Here is a 19,765-nt window from a genome sequence, read left to right on the forward strand (position 1 = left end):
GTACATAAAATAATATATTGATTAATTCCCCTCATCTAGACAGGGGTAAGCGTGTTAAGCAGCCCTTGGAATTGTTGAAGAGTTCTCTGAAAAATTACTTATCTATTGTGTTTGCCTTGGGCCTTGCTTCTTGTCTTAGTTATTTTTACTTTCTGTAAATCCTGGGAGCCCGTTATGCTGCTTTTAGTGTTTACATGCACAATGTAAAATCATATTTGTTTTGGAAAGCATTGTTGCTTTTGGAGTTTAATTACTTCAGTTAAAAGCAAGAGTGTGCTTCTAGATGGGACTATCCTCATAGAACTAGAATGAGGGGCCGGGCGCAGTGGCTCACACCTGGAATCCCAGCACTTTGGGAGACTGAGGTGGGTGGATCACAAGGTCAGGAGTTCAAGACCAAGTCTGGCCAACATAGTGAAACCCCATCTCTACTAAAAATACAAAAAATTTAGCCAGGCATGGTGTTGGGGGCCTGTAATCCCAGCTACTCGGGAGGCTGAGGCAGGAGAACTGGGAGGTGGAAGGTTGCAGTGAGTGGACATCGTGCCACTGCATTCTAGCCTGGGCTTCAGTGTGAGACTCCATCTCAAAAAAAAAAAAGGTAGAATGAGGCAGAGGTTAGGCAGTTCTGCTCTTTTGGAAGACTTAGGAGGGGATTGTAAGTGATTTACAAATATTAACTCACTTAATCCCCATAGCCTTATGAATAGATACTGTTATTACCCTTATTTTGTAGATGAGGAAACAGAAACACAAGAGATCAAGTGATTTGCCCAAGACAATAAATAATGGAATCTGGTTTTAATGTCCCTATATTGAAAGGGGCTAATATAATTATTTCCTTGAGAAAAAAAAATTAGAATAAATGGTGAGGAGTTCAAGACCAGCCTGACCAACATGATGAAACCCTGTCTCTACTAAAAATACAAAAATTAGCTGGGCATGGTGGCACGTGCCTATAATCCCAGCTACTCAGGAGGCTGAGGCAGGAGAATCACTTGAACTCAGGAGGTGGAGGTTGCAGTAAGCTGAGATTGTGCCGTTGCACTCTAGCTTGGGCAACAGAGCAAGACTGTCTCAAAAAAACACCTCTCATTTGATTTTTATTAGTGGTCAGTTTAGAATAATATTACTGTGGAGATATATACATTTTTCCTATTTGTTATGCTCATGTAGGTTTTTTAAAAAGCCCTTTTACCGGACAAAATTGTGATTTAAAATACTTAAAGAGGCTGGGCACAGTACATGGGCACAGAACCACTACAGTGGTTAATGCCGGTAGTCTCAGCACTTTGGGAGGCTGGAGGATCACTGGAGGCTAGGAGTTCAAGACCAGCCTGGGCAACAGAGCAAGACCCCATCTCTGAATAAATAAATAAGTATTAAAAAAAGAAAATACAAAATACTTAAAGAATTAGATATGTCTTTTTTTTTTTTTTTTTTTTTTTTGAGACGGAGTTTCACTCTTGTTACCCAGGCTGGAGTGCAATGGCGCGATCTCGGCTCACCGCAACCTCTGCCTCCCAGGTTCAGGCAATTCTCCTGCCTCAGCCTCCTGAGTAGCTGGGATTACAGGCACGCGCCACCACGCCCAGTTAATTTTTTGTGTTTTTAGTAGAGACGGGGTTTCACCATGTTGACCAGGATGGTCTCGATCTCTTGATCTCGTGATCCACCCGCCTCGGCCTCCCAAAGTGCTGGGATTACAGGCTTGAGCCACCGCGCCCGGCCCCAAGAATTAGATATGTCTAAAAGCAAATTGGTGGATTTTTTTTTGCATATTTGCAGTTTAACTGCAACAACAGTTAAATTTTTGTCAAATGTGAACTTATAGGTTATCTTTTATTTGTTTGACTCAGATTTTATGGTTAAGAAAATTACTTGCTGAGCCAGGTGCGGTGGCTCACGCATATAATCCTAGCACTTTGGGAGGCCAGGGCAGGTGGGTTGCTTGAGCCTAGGAGTTCAAGACCAGTCTGGGCAACATAATGAAACCCTGTCTCTACAAAAAAATGTAAAAGTTAGCCAGGTATGGAGGTGCAGAGCTGTAGTTCCAGCTATTGGGGAGGCTGAGGTAGGATGATTGGGAGGCAGAGGTTACAGTGACCTGAGGTTGTGCCACTCCACTCTAGCCTGGGTGACCGAGACCCTGTCTCAAAATAAATAAATAAATAAATAAAAATTTTTTTAATGGAAAATTACTTCTTACATAATGTAAAAATGAACTAGGATCTCAAAAAAAAAATGGACTAGGAAAAAATGAAATGTATTTGTCTTGTAAACGTTGATTTCTCCAGGTCCTCCAGAAGAGGGCACTTGGTGTTTACAGTTTAAAACTTTAAAGAGCTTTTGTTTTTTCTTAATTGTAGGTTGGAAGCCCTCCTCTTGAGCCAACTGAATGTTTTCTTCCTGAAGAAGAGAAACTTACTGAACAAGAGAGATCAAAAAGGTGAGTTGATACAGAAATTAACCCTTACAAATATTTCCACATAGCATAGATAAGGTGATTGTTCAAAAAGGCACTTATAAAGGTTGCAGAATGTGGATTCTGATGTGAGTAAAACCTCCATTCACCACTTACTTGTTATGTGATCTTGTTCAAACCTGAGACTCAGTTTCCTTGTGTACAATAGATACAATAAATAAATCCAATTCAAAGAGTTGGTGGATCAAAATAAATATATATGACATTTACTTATAAAACTTAAACCATTACACAAATATTGATTTACTTTTTCTTTACAGATTTGAAAAGGTTTATACTCATAATCTGTATTACCTAGCTCAAGTCTACCAGCATCTGGAAATGTTTGAGAAGGCTGCTCACTATTGCCACAGTACACTAAAGCGCCAACTTGAGCACAATGCCTACCATCCTATAGAGTGGGCTATCAATGCTGCTACCTTGTCACAGTTTTACATCAATAAGGTACGCTTCTTGAAGTAGTTATCTAACAGAATACCAATAGTAGGTATAAAAATAGAACCAGTAGTACCTTGAAAATACCATCTTTTAAAAATAGGCAGCTTGTATTTGATGATGTACACCTGGACCCGAAAATGCAGCCCAGTTTGCCAGTGCACTAAAATTGTGTAGCTTTTTGTTGTATCGATTCTTTTAAGTTTAAAAATACTGAGTTTTATCATTTGTTTTACATGTTACTTAAGACTAATTTTTTTTTAACATAGGCACACAGTCTCAACTCATTTTAGTGAGATATTACCTTAAATTGCAGATTTTTCTTGTAGATATAACTTTATCTTTATGTAATGGTAATCTCATAACTCTGAGAATTTGACTGAGGAAGTTGACTGTTAAATGTGGGCTTTGATAAAAGCATGTGATGCATTTCAGTTATTTTTCAGAATTAACTCTGTAATTTTTGATGTTGGAAATATGTCTGCTGAGTTCCAAAGTTCTAGGTCTTTATGGCATACTTCTTTTGGATTGTTAAACGGGACGATGTTTTTGAACTTCTTAGTTGTTTATCAGAATTTCTCATAAAAATTTAAAAAAGCATGCTCAGATCATGTTGATGTACTCTTAATTGACTCATTTATTCCTTTACTCACTAAGAGTTTTTAATGCTAAAATAATTTTACCCTACCTTTTCTAACTAGATTTTTCAATTAATTCTTAATAAGCCATCTCAGCAATAGAAATTACTTTTATCTGTATTTCTAATTCACAAGACTCTCTGGAATTTTGATGATTCTCTGCTTATCAGAGTTCCTTCTTTCACCTCTCTGGTAACCTGCTGCCTTATCCTTGGGACTTTATCCTTTTTGAGCATTTTGTTAGCATCGGTTCTGTAAATACCCCCTATGATTAAAGTATTGTCCCACAGAATTTCATTCAGAAAAGCTATTAGCAGGAGAGAAAGGGCTGTGGTGACTGCAGCATCGCTTCTAGGACTTTGGTCTAAGATCAAGTGTGTAAGTAACGCTACTGCATATATCAAGAGTATTCAGTTAACTAATTCTCATTAATCCATTTCATTGTCCTCGTCAAAAGTGTTATCAAGTACCTCTGCTTGTGACTTCTTTTTTATAGCTGTTGGAGGTCCCTTGTTCATTTTGTTTAGCAACTTTAAAATTATATAGTCACTGTGACTTTAATGCTTAAAATTCCATGGATATTGGTAGTACTAAGATATCTAGATATTAAAGTGTGATTTAAAATTTAAAGTTGTTAAGCATTACTTATGTGGAGCATGCAGTAATTTCCATGAGCACTTTCCACACACTGTACTTTTATTTTTTACCAAAATCTAAGTTTTTGTTAAAACTAAGTTGTATTGCAAAAAGAGGGATTTGAACCATGTTTTTTAAAAATGCAATTTCATTTATATCATTATCATCTTCATCTGATTCCAGTGATGAGGTTTTGCTACTTGGTGAATCCCTACCTGGCAGCTGCTAAAGTCCCACATTTACCAGCCACCTAGAGGGCATAAGGCACTCACTGTTTTATCAGTGGTTGCTCACAGGGAATCAATCTGGACAAAGCTGAAATGGTGATAATGGTTAAGGGATTGGAGTGTAGAGGGATAATTAAAGTTTCATTATGTAAACTAACTTTCTTTTGGCTTTTAAGAGTTAACACATTGGCCAGGCGTGGTGGCTTCTGCCTGTAATCCCAGCACTTTTGGAGGCCGAGGTGGGTGGATCACAAGGTCAGGAGTTCAAGACCAGCCTGGCCAATATGGTGAAACCGCGTCTCTACTAAAAATACAAAGCAGCTGGGCGTGGTGGCTCACGTCTGTAATCCCAACACTTTGGGAGGCTGAGGCGGGCGGATCACAAGGTCAGGAGTTTGAGACCAGCTGGCCAATATGGTGAAACCCCGTCTCTACTAAAAATACAAAATTAGCCGGGCATGGTGGCGAATGCCTGTAATCCCAGCTACTTGGGAGGCTGAGGCAGGAGAGTCACTTGAACCCAGGAAGCAGAGGTTGTGGTAAGCCAAGATTGCGCCATTACACTCCAGTCTGGGCAGCAAGAGTGAAACTCCATCTAAATTTAAATTTAAAAAAAAAAAAATTAACACATTTTTATCTGTAGATGTTTAGATGTTGCTGGGCTAATACTACATGTGCCCAGCTATTCTCAAGATGGCTTCTGAATTTGCCATAATGAAAAGATACATTTAATGCTGTGATTTTAAAGTTATAGCTAACCATTTAAAGCCTTTCAGGTATTATTAATATTAAGTGACATTCTATTTAATGAGGGTGGCTTCCAACTAAAAGTTGGACTTTAACTTTGAACTTCTGCTGGGTGGTCCTTTGACTTACATGATAAGCACAAAATGTTTCTGTTAACAAGGAGATCTTCTCTAATTGTTTAAGAAGTTTACCATGCCCAGAATTGAATTATGAAGTCTTCAAGAGTGTTGGTAAAGCAGTTTCATAAAGTTCATCTATAGAAAGCTGTTGACTTTAAAACTTGGTGGGAAGCCTTATTATTGTAGGTAAATTTTAAAGATTTTAGAACAGAGGAATCTCTTCCTATCCAAATTTATCCTATTTGTTTTTGTATAGTAGGATGTAAAAGCGCTCTCTAAACCTGATAAAAATTAAATCTTCAGGCTGGGCAAGGTGATTTACATTTATAACCCCAGCACTCTGGGAGGCCAAGGTGGGAGCATCTCTTGAGGCCAGGAGTTGGAGACCTGTCTAGGCAACATAGAGAAACCCCAGAATTAGCCAGGCTTGGTGGCATGTGCCTATATTCCAGCTACTGAGGAGGCGAAAGGTGGGAGGAACCCTTAAGCCCAGGAGGTTGAGGCTACAGTGACCTATGATTTTGCCACTGCACTCCTACCTTGGGCCAGGGTGAGGCCCCCGTCCCCTAAAAAAAAAAAAAATTCTTTTAATCCTCTGACACAATGTAAATAGTCTAAGACTTTATTGTGCATAGGATTTTGGCTATTTAGACTGAACCTAAAGGACTTTTGAAGCAATCTAAGTATAGGATGACAGCCATTCCTGTATATTAATTGATTATATAGGGAGAGCTAACTTTTACTTGGTAGTTGTCTTTCAGCCAGACTGGATTATTATTAAAGAGTTTAGGGGCATTATTATTTTAACCTTTGAGGTAACATTTTAACCAGATAATATGATAATATGTCTTTTATACCTTCTGAATGATCTGCAACTCTACAGGGCCTCATTTGTGGTATTTTTATCTGATTTTATAGCTTTTCCCATATTAAAAAAAATTATGCAGGTTATCAGTTGCAAATAAAGCTGTGTGATAGTTGCATTCACTGTTGTTTATTTCCCCAATAGCTATGCTTTATGGAGGCCAGGCACTGTTTATCAGCTGCTAATGTCATTTTTGGTCAAACTGGAAAGATCTCAGCCACAGAAGACAGTAAGTTTATTTATGCATGTTTTATATAGCTTTTAAAAAATGTTTTATTTTGAGATTATTTTAAACTTTTGAAAAGTTGCAAGAACAGAAGAGCTATCACATGCCCGTCTCCTAAATGCACCAATTTTTATGTTTTCCTCACTTGGAATCAAATTTTATTTTTCTCTCTGAACCATTAGAGAGAAGGTTACATATATTAGGGTTCTTTACCCCTTCATACTTCAGTATATATTTCCTAAGAAGAATATTTTCTTACATAATCATAGATCATTTATCAAATTCAAGAAATGTAACATTGGCCAGGCATGGTGGCTTATGCCTGTAATGGTAGCATTTTGGGAGGCCAAGAAGGAGGCTCGCTTGGGGCCAGGAGTTCAAGACCAGACTGGTCAACATAGTGAGACCTCCATCTCTATTTTTTTAAAGAAATTTTTTAAAAAGTAACATTGATACAATTCTTTTATCAACAGTGCATATTTCTATTTCATCAGTTGTTGCCCTAATATTCCTTCTGGCATTTGTTTTCCGCTACTGGTTTATACAGTTCAAGATTGCATATTGGATTCAGTTGTCAATCTCTTTAGGCATTTTTCATCTGGAATAGTTTCTCAGCCTTTCTTTACCTTTTATCACATAACATTTTTGAAGAATACAGGCCAGTTATTTCATAGAATTACTGTCAACTGGGGTTTGTGTGATGTTTCCTTATGCCATGATTCAGATGATATATTTTTTACTGGAATACTACATGCATAAGCGATGTAGCCAAATGTCCATCTTTTTAAATACAGAGTTTCACTTAGTCTTAGAAAATCACAGTTAACATGTGAGTTGTTTAACAGGTTTTATAATAAGTTCATTATTTATCCTCTGTTTGATTCTATAACTCAGTGTTGAATAGTTTCCAACCTTCTTTTTTTTTTTTTTCCAACCTTCTTAAGATGTAGATTTTGAAACATCATGTATTCTTTATAAATGGACATTCTAATTGTGGATCTGAAAAATGCAGAGGCCCTTAAGGGTTAAAGGAAGGTGCATTATCGGCCAGGCGTGGTGGCTCAAGCCTGTAATCCCAGCACTTTGGGGGGCCGAGGCGGGTGGATCACGAGGTCGAGAGATCAAGACCATCCTGGTCAACATGGTGAAACCCCGTCTCTACTAAAAATACAACAAATTAGCTGGGCATGGTGGCACGTGCCTGTAATCCCAGCTACTCAGGAGGCTGAGGCAGGAGAATTACCTGAACCCGGGAGGCGGAGGTTGCGGTGAGCCGAGATCGTGCCATTGCACTCCAGCCTGGGTAACAAGGGCGAAACTCCGTCTCAAAAAAAAAAAAAAAAAAAAAAAAAAGGAAGGTGCATTATCAAAGTAAATAGTTGCTTTCTCCCCTAACATATTGACTACATCGAATTAATTATGGATTAGTTCAAGTCTAAGAGGCACTTGTCTCAAAAAAATTAATAAAAACTAAATTGCTGAGATATTAATATCTCATTTTATTTAAAGTAATATTGCGAGATTTTTTTTTTTTACTCTTCAAAATAGAAAGCTGAAAAAATATCAGTGTCCAATATTTTCAAAATGTTCTTGCTGAGCATTCTCATATATTGTTGGTTGGAGTATTTGTTGAAAATAATTTGGCTGTATGTTGTGAATTACTTAAAATTGCATAAACTCTTTTACTCAGTAAATTCCACTTCTAGGAATCTGTCCTAAGGAAGTAATCCAAAATTCAGACAGATTTTTGCACAGATATATTCATGTTTCGAGTTTTAAAAATACGTGTGTGTATATATACATATATATATGTATATATACAAACACGCACACACACACATACATACATACATATATACATATATGTATAAAACTTTACAAACCTTTGTGTTGAGGGCTGACTTAACAATAGATTGCAGCAAGAAAGCTGCTCTGCTATGTATGACACTCTGACCCAGAAGCAGCTCATCTGTGAATGGTTTAGCACCAGGTTCCCCACAACTACGTGTTGTGTGACATAGTATAGAATTGTGATAGTAAAGAATTGGAAACAACAAGTTCCGGGTTAAAACTAGAAGAATAGTTAAATAATGGATTATCTATTTAATTGTATATAATGCTATATTTAAAAATGAAGCTAAGAGTTGATAATGATACGAATAAAGTGTTCGTGGTATGAGAATAAATATGCAAAAATAGTAGTGAGTGTTTCTGGGTAGTAGGATTTGGGGTGGGTCTTTCTTCTCTTTCCCCTGAACCCCCTGCTTCAGTGAAGATCTGTTACTTTTATAGTCAGGAAAAAGTGATATAAAAAATATTACAATACCCAATGAAAATTACAGTTGTGATTATTAACTTAAACAAATCACATTATATTTTAGCTCCTGAAGCTGAAGGAGAAGTGCCAGAGCTTTATCATCAAAGAAAGGGGGAAATAGCGAGATGCTGGATCAAATATTGTTTGACTCTCATGCAGAATGCCCAACTGTCTATGCAGGTAATACAGTCAGAAGTTGCCTTTTTCTTTCTTAAATGAGCAACTCGTAAGTAAAAACTCATAGTGAGGATTGTGCTCTTTAGGCTCACATTGTGTTTAACATGAAAGGCATGTAGAATGCTTTCAAATATTTCTTCCTTGGTTTTAAATCTTACTCATCCAATTGCTTGAGTCCAGGAGGCAGAGGCTGCAGTGAGGCAAGATTGGGCCACTGCACTCCAGCCTGGGCAACAGAGCAAGACTCCATCTCAAAAATAAATAAATAAAATAAATCGTATTCATTCAAGGCCTATCTTAAATACTACCTGTTCCTTGAAGACTTTTCTTTGGTTAGAATATAAGCTTCTTGAGAGCTGGAAACTATAGCATATTCTTTTTGTTTTTAAAACAGGCTCTCTCTCTATTGCCCAGGCCGAAGTGTAGTGGCATGATCATGGCTCACTACAGCCTTGAACTCCCCAGGTCATGCAATCCTCACACCTCATTGATCCCAATCCTCAAAGCCTCATGCAGTCCTCAAGCCTATCTTAAATACTACTTCTTCCTTGAAGACTTTTCTTTGGTTAGAATATAAGTTTCTTAAGAGCTGGGAACTGTATCATATTCTTTTTTTTTTTAAATAGGCTCTCACTTTGGGGTGTGGTGGCATAATCATGGCTCACTGCAGCCTTGATCTCCCCAGCTTACGCAATCCTCCCACTTCATCCTGGGACTACAGGTGTGAGCCACCATGTCCAGCTAATTTTTAAATTTTTTTGTAGAGACTGGCTCTCACTATATTACCCAGGCTGGTCTTGAACTCCTGGGCTCAAGTGATCCTCCCTCCTTGGCCTCCCAAAGTGCTGGGATTATAGGCATGAGCCACTGTGCCTGGCCTTACTAATCTTTTTTTTTTTTTTTTTTTTTTTTGATACGGAGTCTTGCTGTGTTGCCCAGGCTGGAGTGCCAGAGTGTAGTGGCATGATCTCAGCTGCAGTGGTGTGATCTCAGCTCACTGTAACCTCTTCTTCCCAGGTTCAAAGGATTTTCCTACCTCTGCTTCCCAAATAACTGGGATTATGGGTATCTGTCATCACACCTGGCTAATTTTTGTATTTTTAGTAGAGATGGGTTTCACCATGTTGACCAAGCTGGTCTTGAACTCCTGACCTCAAGTGATCTACCCATCTCGGTCGGCTTCCCAAAGTGCTGGGATTACAGGTGTGAGCCACTGCACCTGGCCAAGGCCTTATTAATCTTTATATATTTGTCAGTGTTATCTTACACACAGAATGGACTTGATAAAATCTAAAACGGTAGACTTTTAAGAAATAGCCCATGTAATTGTTCAAAATTAGAAGCAGAACCGATGGCAGTGAAGAGCATGGACTCTGGAAACACACTAGGTAGGTGTGAACTCCAGCTCTGCCACTTTGTAGCTATGTCTTTGTGGCAATTTACTTAATATCTTTTTGCCTTTATTTCCTCACAAGTAAGTTGGAGATAATAGTTCTTACTTAATACTGTTGTTATGAGAGTTAAATCAGTATATATTAAGGCCCCAGAAAAGTGCCTGAAACATACTAAGTCCTTAATAAATGTTAACTATCATCATCATTATTAATTTATGTGCAATTCTAGTTCCTGACCACTAGGGAGGATAATAAAACTAATCATTTTGATGCAGTATACTAAGTGTGGATACATAGGAAGCTTTCTTGGGGAAGTCATTGTGCTGCTGTTTTTCTTTGTGTGTGTATTAAAGCGTGATAATTTTTTTTTATTTTGTAGGACTCTGCTTCGTAAAAGTGTAATGATTGTTAGTGGTTGTGTTAGTCTGTTCTCACACTGCTATAAAGAACTACCTGAGGCCAGGTGCAGCGCCTCATACCTGTAATCCCAGCGCTTTGGGAGGCTAAGGTGGGCGGATCACTTGAGTTCATGAGTTTGAGACCAACCTGGGCAACATGTTGAAACCCTGTCTCTACCAAAAATACAAAAAATTAGCCAGGTGTGGTGATGCGCACCTGTAGTCCCAGCTACTCCGGAGGCTGAGGCAGGAGAATCACTTGAGCTGGGAGGCAGAGGTTGCAGTGAGCCAAGATTGTGCCACTGCACTCCAGTCTGGGTGACAGAGTGAGACCCTGTCTCCAAAAAAAAAAAAGTAATTTTCTTCATACATTACCTAAAACTGGGTAATGTATGAAGAAAAGAGGTTAGTTGACTCACATTTCCACAGGTTTAACAGGAAGCATGACTGGGAGGCCTCAGGAAACTCATAATCGTGGCAGAAGGCGAAAGGGAAGCAAGCATGTCTTACCATGGCAGAGCAGGAGAGAGGGGGAGCAAACCAGGAAATGCCACACAGTTTAAACCCATCAGATCTTGTGAGAGCGCTCATTCACTACCACAAGAACAGCAAGGAGGGTATCTGCCCCCATGATCCAGTCACCTCCCACCAAGTCCCTCTGCCAATTTGACATGAGATTTGGTCGGGGACACAAATCCAGACCATATCAGTGGTAAATAATGTAGAAATTTGTAAAAACAAAAGAAAACTAAGCAAATAAACCTCAACACATAAGCTTAGGTCTTGAAAAGATAAAGATCATTTTAGAGGCTAGCAGGCAAAGACGAGGCATATTAAGGAAAGACAGGCCTGGCGAGGTGGCTCTCGCCTGTAATCCCAGCATTTTGGGAGGCCAAGGCAGACAGATTACCTGAGGTCAGGAGACCCGCCTGGCCAACGTGGTGAAACCCCGTCTCTACTAAAAATGAAAAAAATTAGCCAGGCATAGTGGCAGGTGCCTGTAATGCCAGCTACTCAGGAGGCTGAGGCAGGAGAATCGCTTGAACCAGGGAGGCGGAGGTTACAGTGAGCCTAGATCATGCCATTACACTCCAGCCTGGCGGACAAGAGCGAAACTTTGTCTCAAAAAAAAGAACTATGGGGCTTTGTGTCTAGAGGATTTGTAGCCAGGAAGAACTGTCAGGTTTCTTCTCGTCAGGTAAGGAAAACTGGAAGCAAAACAGGGACTGTTGTTGGAACAACGCAGTGGGCTAATTTAAGAAAGCATCCTAGAGAGAACAAGTAAATAAACAAGCAGCCCAGGAAGGAAGGAAGTATATAAGATTTAGAGACTTAGGACCTACATTTGAAGTAATTGTGTCAAGTAAAATGCACTATGATTTGACCCTTACCTTTCATTTAGTTGATGTTTCTAGTCTAGGAACTTAGAACCTCTTTACCTGATTAGTTTAAACTCACATATTTGCCATGCTACTGAATTACTCAGAGTTTCCTTAAACTGATTTATTTTTTGCATTATTTCATACTAGTTTTTTTTTTTTTTTTTTTGAGACAGAGTTTCGCTCTTGTTACCCAGGCTGCTGGAGTGCAATGGCGCGATCTCGGCTTACCGCAACCTCCGCCTCCTGGGTTCAGGCAATTCTCCTGCCTCAGCCTCCTGAGTAGCTGGGATTACAGGCATGCGCCACCACGCCCAGCTAATTTTTTTGTATTTTTAGTAGAGACGGGGTTTCACCATGTTGACCAGGATGGTCTCGATCTCTTGACCTCGTGATCCACCCGCCTCGGCCTCCCAAAGTGCTGGGATTACAGGTGTGAGCCACCACGTGCCCGGCGCATTATTGCATACTAGTTTATTTAGAGGTTCCATTTTCACTCCTCAATAGATTTTATGTATTTCTCATATGCTTCTTCACTTAAAAGTTCATCTAGTTCTGAAGGGTTACTCAGTGTCATCTTCATCATCCAACCATCCTCATAACAAGATTTGTTTACATGTCCTGGATTTTCTGCAAGGGCTTCATTAATTTCAGTTACTTCTTCTGATAAAGGAGAATAGAGTTCACTAGCATCTTTCACACTTTCCAAAGCATCAAATTCATCTTGTTTGTTCAATTTTGTGCCAACTTCAAGCTGACTACAGTAAACAACGTCTCCCAATGTTTCCTGTGCAAAATTGCTGATTCCCACTACTCCAATACCATTTTCTGTTGTTATCCGTTCATGTTTCTCTGTGAATTTACGCACTGAGAGCAGAGCAGGTCCCATGCGCGGCATCGGTATGGCGCCTGTCCCCCAGCTGCCAGGACCTTGGCGGGCAGGATGCTGCAGGTGACTGGACTGCGTGCAAGGTGCAGAGAATGGCCCACACATTCCGCACCACCCGCAGCTTTATGTTTGAAGGGGTACCCAGGTCGCAGCACTACACCTCCACCACCCGCAGGGAGACGGGCCGGGTGGGGCCGAATTTTGTTTTTTGTGTTGAGGTCTCTGTCACCTAGGCTGGAGTGCCATGGCATGACCTCGGCTCACTGTAACCTCTACCTCCCTGGCTCAAGTGATCCTCTCATATCAGCCTGCCAAGTAACTGGGACCACAGTTGTGTGCCACTGTGCCTGACTAATTCTTTGTATTTTTTTAGAGACCATGTTTCACCATGTTTCCCAGGCTGATCTTGAACTCTTGAGCTCAAGCATCTACCCACATTGGCCTCCCAAAGTGCTGGGATTACTGGTGTGAGCCACTGCACTCGGTCCTGACTTTCTTATTTAACCTTAACTTCATCCTTTATCCATCTGTGTATTTATCTGAAAGGCCGCCTTCAGTTGAAGCTTTAAGACATACACAAATTTATTCAATTAAGTATTTATGCCAACCCTTTGATAGTCATTGGCCAAGGATACTATGATGAACAAAAATGGATTTAGCCTTTGACTTCATATAAAAGTACAATTTTGCTAAGTTACACAAAGGAGAGACACATGGTATGAGAAGGCACAATAGAAGGAAATAACAAGCGAGCTCCAGGGATGAATAAGCAGGAGTTACCTAGACTGAAGAAAAGGAGGCACACCATTCCAAGGAGCTGAAGCAGCATGTTCAGGAGTTCTGTAGCTTAAGGGAGGATGGTATCAGAAGGGATGGAGCAAAGGCTTTGAGGGAGAGGGAGTGTGATATAAGGTAAAGTGAGAGTTAGAAAGGGGCTGGAGCAATCACGGCTTTGAAGCATTGTTGTCTTCATCTTCTGAGCACTTGGAAACCTTGAAGGGTTTGTGGAAAGATCACTAATAACACCATGCCAAGTGAAAAGAAGAAAAGGCCTTGGGATCTGTTATTTAATTTTATTGGCTAACAAGAGCTTACTCTGTTTTTTAACCATCTTAGTTCTTTTTTCTTTTCTTTTTTTAATTTGCCCCCCACACCACCAAGAGGCAGGGGAGATAAAACTTTATGAAGTAGATTTAACTCTTTCTTCACGTTGGTGTCTTTAAGAGACCTAGAGCATTTCCCTCTGATATATTTCATTAAAAACTTAACAGCATAAACATGGTAGCATTAATCTTAATTGCATCCTTGTGAAATATTTTTATGATGAAGATTACAGTCTTACTACAGTGTTAAAAAATAAATACTGTTAATGTATCACAGGAATGTAATGTTTCACAATTTTCAAAGTACTTTTACATGTAACATTTACCTTACTGGAAGGAGTAACTGTAAATGAATTTCAATTCCTTAGAATAAATGATAGATAAGCAGCTTGTCTAATTTATTTAAATACTCTTTTTTCACATTTGCTGAGTTTTTAATATGATTGGAAGAAAGAAAGTAGTTTTCAAAGGTGTTTAAGATTATGATACCTCCCTAAACCAGGCTGGAAAGTAAGAGATTTTTCTTTACTCTGAAGTTTGCTTTAATATTTTTTAACAGTGGGAGGTGAGTGTTCTACTTAACCATAATTTTTTTTTTCTTTAGGACAACATAGGAGAGCTTGACCTTGATAAACAATCTGAACTTAGAGCTTTAAGGAAAAAAGAACTGGATGAGGAGGAAAGCATTCGGAAAAAAGCTGTGCAGTTTGGAACTGGTGAACTGTGTGATGCCATCTCTGCAGTAGAAGAGAAAGTGAGCTACTTGAGACCTTTAGATTTTGAAGAAGCCAGAGAACTTTTCTTATTGGGTCAGCACTATGTCTTTGAGGCCAAAGAGTTCTTTCAGATTGATGGTTATGTCACTGACCATATTGAAGTTGTCCAAGACCACAGTTCTCTGTTTAAGGTGCTTGCATTCTTTGAAACTGACATGGAGAGACGGTGCAAGATGCATAAACGCAGAATAGCCATGCTAGAGCCCCTAACTGTAGACCTGAATCCACAGTATTATCTGTTGGTCAACAGACAGATCCAATTTGAAATTGCACATGCTTACTATGATATGATGGATTTGAAGGTCGCCATTGCTGACAGGCTAAGGGATCCTGATTCACACATTGTAAAAAAAATAAATAATCTTAATAAGTCGGCATTGAAGTACTACCAGCTCTTCTTAGACTCCCTGAGAGACCCAAATAAAGTATTTCCTGAGCATATAGGGGAAGATGTTCTTCGCCCTGCCATGTTAGCGAAGTTTCGAGTTGCCCGTCTCTATGGCAAAATCATTACTGCAGATCCCAAGAAAGAGCTGGAAAATTTGGCAACATCATTGGAACATTACAAATTTATTGTTGATTACTGTGAAAAGCATCCTGAGGCTGCCCAGGAAATAGAAGCTGAGCTAGAACTTAGTAAAGAGATGGTTAGTCTTCTCCCAACAAAAATGGAGAGATTCAGAACCAAGATGGCACTGACTTAATCCCTGCTTTTAAAGAAAGGAAATGCGTAATATCGAAGTGATGTTTTTCCCTAGTCAAACTGGCCCAATTCCATTGTGATATTTACCTTTATAGCCAGGTGAGTGCAGTTTGAGCTTGAGATACAGTAAACTGAATGTTTGCTAGGATCCTAAGGAACATAAAGTTAATTAATAATTTACACCTAATTATGTAAATTGCCTTGTTAAAGACATGTGATTTTTGTATTTTAGATGCTTGTTTCTATTTAAATATAAACCTTTTTACCCTCAGTTTTTAAATGTAGATTATTTGTTGGCTAGTACTTGATAGATTCCTTGTAAGAAAAAATGCTGGGTAATATACCTGGTAGTCAAGTCTGTTACTGTATTAAAATGGAAAAAGTAACTCTGTAGTTACTCTTTCTAAGATATTTGATTTCCTAAATTCCCCCCACCCAAAATCTTTCCCTTTTGAAAATACTAAAAACTAAGTTATGTTATTATAAAGTGTAAAATGGTTTGTCTCAATTACAGGAGAAAAAGGCCTTGTTGGAAATAAAATAAACTGACTTATTTCGCTAATAAAAACTTCGATTTCCCCTTTTATTTTCTTGTGAGCATTGGTTTTATTTTTATTTTTATTTCTTTTTGAGACGGAGTTTCGCTCTTGTTACCCAGGCTGGAGTGCAATGGTGCGATCTCGGCTCACCGCAACCTCCGCCTCCTGGGTTCAGGCAATTCTCCTGCCTCAGCCTCCTGAGTAACTGGGATTACAGGCACGCGCCACCATGCCCAGCTAATTTTTTGTATTTTTAGTAGAGACGGGGTTTCACCGTGTTGACCAGGATGGTCTCGATCTCTTGACCTCGTGATCCACCTGCCTCGGCCTCCCAAAGTGCTGGGATTACAGCCGTGAGCCACCGCGCCCGGCCGAATTTATTATCTTACAGTCCTGAAGGTATGTAAGTCTGACACGGCTCTCAGTGGTGTAAAACTTAGGTGTTGGCAGGGCTGCAGTCCTCTCTGGAGGCTCTAGAGAGTATTTTCTTACCTTCTCCAGCCTCTAGAGGCTGCCCACATTCCTTTTGGCCCCTTCTGTTGCCTTCAAGCTGGCTAAGGAAAGTGTAGCCCGTTTCACACCACATCACTCGTACCTTATCTTTCGTCTTCCTCTTCCACCTCTGGGGGGAAGGGCCTCTGTGATGACCTTGGGCCCCCCTGGATGATCCAGGAGAATCTCTCTATTTAAAGGGCATATGATTGGCAGCCTCAATCCACCTGCACCCCCAGTTTCCTTTTGCTGTGTAAGGCAACAGTCACTATTTCCAGGATTTAGGATGATTAGGACATGGACATCCTTGAAGAGGTGATGGTGTTACTTTCCCTACCACATTGTGTTAATTGGGTCTCTTTGCAAGCAAAAAAGAAAGAAGGAAAAAAGAAAAGAGCCATGTATTTATTGCCTTAAATAACTGAGGGCTCAGCATCTTTCTTGCTTTACCTCTTGGATCTACTTTCCTTGCTGTTGGTTTTCGGGCAGTTTCCTTCCATGAGTGGCCCTGGGAGCCCCAGGCATATATCCTACCAGCTTAGCAATGTTAACAAAGGGTCCCCTCTCCTGGTAGTTTTAGCACAACCCAGGATGATGAGTATTGACTCTAATTGATTCAGCGTCTGTCCAGGGCTGTGCCTGAACCAAAGCCTGTGGCTTAGAAGAAATTCTCATGGATCAGGCACGAATTTCATATGTGTCCCTGAAGCTGAAACTTCAGAAGCTCCCCTAAACCACAGGGAATGAGAACTGGGGGCTGGTGACTCCTTAGAGGAAACCTGGAAGATTGCTATCCCCAAAACAATGGCGGTGATAATTGCACAACAGCGTGAATGTACTTAATGCCACAGAACCGTACAGTTACAAATGACTGAGGCTGGACATGGTGGCTCACACCTGTAATACCACCACTTTGGGAGGCCAAGGTAGGCAAATCACTTGAGCCCAGGAGTTCAAGGCTAGCATGGTCAATGTGGTGAAACCTTGTCTCTACTAAAAATATAAAAATTAGCCAGGCATGGCAGTGCGCACCTGTAGTTCCAGCTGCTCAGGAGGCTGAGGCAGGAGAATTGCCTGAACCCAGGAGGCAGAGATTGCAGTGAGCCATGATTGTGTTGCTGCACTCCAACCTGGGTGACAGAACTAGACCTTGTCTCAAAAAAAAAAAAAAAAAGTTAAAATGCTAAACTTTGTGTTATGTGTACCTTACTACACACAGAAACAGAGACTAGATTTAAGCTATAGCATCAACCCATGGACTTTTGATGAATCTGCTAAAAAAAAAAAAAGGATCTTTCTCTTTCTCCTGAGGATGCTAGGCTGGTCTGAGCCAAGGATGGAGCTGTTGGAGCTGTTGGAGCTGTCATGTCCCCAGGTGAGGAGAGAACCTGCCTGAGAGCAAAGACAGCATGAGGAAAGCAGAGTCCAGAGATTCAGGCAGTCAGGTTCCTGATGATGATTGGGACGCCTGGACCCAGCTGTGCCTGAAGCCCTCATCTGACCAATGAAGTCCTTCTTAGGCTTAGATCAATTCAATTTGAGTTTGTCACTGGCAATTAAAATACTCTAGACTTACAAAAACAAAAAGTACAAGGGATGGTGGCTAGTAACCAGCAAGAGAAATCCACAAACATCAATTCCTGGACAAGGGTGAAGCAAGGACAGTCTAAAGGCCAGAAGACAGCAGAATGTTCTCAAACAAATGTAGATGTGATATGTCAAGAAAATGGAAAGAAAAGATAGTACGCTTTCAATCAGCAGTCTTCAAACTTTGGTCTTAGGACCCCTTTACACTTTTTTAAATTATCAAATTTTTGGTGTGGTGGCTCATGCCTGTAGTCCCAACATTTTGGGTGGCTGAGAGGATCACTTTCGTCCAGGAGTTAGAGACCATCCTGGAAAACAGAGAGATCTTATCTCTACAAAATAAATAAATTAGTAAAAATTATTGCATCTTTTTACATGGGATATATCTACTGATGTTTGCCATGTTAGAAATTAAAACAATATTTTATTTTTATTGTTATGTATCTATTTATTTTGAGACAGGGTCTGGCTCTGTCACACAGGCTGGAGTGCAGTCGTGCTATTATGACTCACTGCAGCCTCCCACTTCCAGGTTTAAGCGGATCTTCCCACCTCAGCCTCCTGAGCAGCTGGAACTACAGGTACACATCACCATGCTCAGCTAATTTTTTGTATTTTTTGTAGAGATGGGGTCTTGCCATGTTGCCCAGGCTGGACTTGAACTCCTGTAATCAAGCGATCTGCCTGCCTTTGCCTCTCAAAGTGCTGGGATTACAGGTATGAACCACTGTGCCTGGCTGAGAATAATTTTAAATAGCAATGATAAACCGATTACATGTTAACGTAATTAATATAAGACATTTAAATAGCTATGTAGCCTTTTTTTTTTAAGACGGTCTTGCTCTGTCACACTGGCTGGAGTGCAGTGGCATGATCTTGGCTTACGGCAACCTCCGCCTCCTGGGTTCAAGTGAATCTTATGCCTCAGCCTCCCTAGTAGCTGGGATTACAGGCACATGCCATGACGCCCAGCTAATTTTTCTACTTTTAGTAGAGACGGGGTTTCGCCATTTTGGCCAGGCTGGTCTCGAACTCCTGGCTTCAAGTGATCTACCTGTCTCAGCCTCCTAAAGTGCTGGGATTACAAGTATGAGCCACTGTGCCTGGCCCATATACATTCTACAATTTTTAAAAATTACTGAGAAGAGTGGCGTTATTTTATAGTTTTTCAAGTCTCTTTGATGTCCAGTTTAAGAGAAATTCAGCTTGCTGGATTTTCTTATCTGTCTCCTCATTTTTATCTGTCTCCTATTTTGACACTTCCCTATCTCCTCATTTCTTATCTGGCTCCTATTTTGACACCACATATCACAAAGCTTCTGAAATTCTACTGTACCCTTTTGAGAGAAAGGGTAAAATAACATCTTAGTATTATTGTGAAAATAGTTCTGGCCTTATAAACCCCCTGAAAAGGTCTTGGGGATCCCAAGCGTCCTCAGACTCACTAAACAAACCCAGCTGTTAATTGAAAAGACACCTGGATTTGAGTTCTGGTTATGTGGCTTTCTAGTGGTACGACCTTGGGCAAATTATTTAACCTTTCTGAGCTTCTCTTTTCTCCTCTGTAATGAAGCCCATCTCATAGATTTGTGTTGAGGGTGAAATTAGACAATATTCGTGCCAGGCTCATGTT

At 40.1% G+C, this 19,765-nt stretch overlaps 1 protein-coding gene and 1 pseudogene across 1 annotated transcript in view; one reads left to right on the forward strand and one right to left on the reverse strand.

Moving 5' to 3' along the window:
* The window catches only part of KIFBP (kinesin family binding protein), a 40,586-nt gene extending 22,860 nt beyond the window's left edge, over positions 1-17,726 (forward strand). The window contains exons 3-7 of the mRNA XM_003928665.4: positions 2,370-2,449; positions 2,746-2,929; positions 6,297-6,381; positions 8,760-8,875; positions 14,640-17,726. Of these exons, the coding sequence (XP_003928714.1) occupies positions 2,370-2,449; positions 2,746-2,929; positions 6,297-6,381; positions 8,760-8,875; positions 14,640-15,515 (1,341 nt within the window). The 3' untranslated portion in view covers positions 15,516-17,726. The remainder of the gene's footprint in view (positions 1-2,369; positions 2,450-2,745; positions 2,930-6,296; positions 6,382-8,759; positions 8,876-14,639) is intronic.
* LOC104651523 (glycine cleavage system H protein, mitochondrial pseudogene) lies at positions 12,537-13,761 on the reverse strand (annotated as a pseudogene).
* Positions 17,727-19,765: the final 2,039 nt, after the last annotated feature.

The sequence above is a fragment of the Saimiri boliviensis genome, chromosome 12 (assembly GCF_048565385.1).
Source record: "Saimiri boliviensis isolate mSaiBol1 chromosome 12, mSaiBol1.pri, whole genome shotgun sequence".
In the NCBI taxonomy this organism is placed as follows: domain Eukaryota; kingdom Metazoa; phylum Chordata; class Mammalia; order Primates; family Cebidae; genus Saimiri; species Saimiri boliviensis.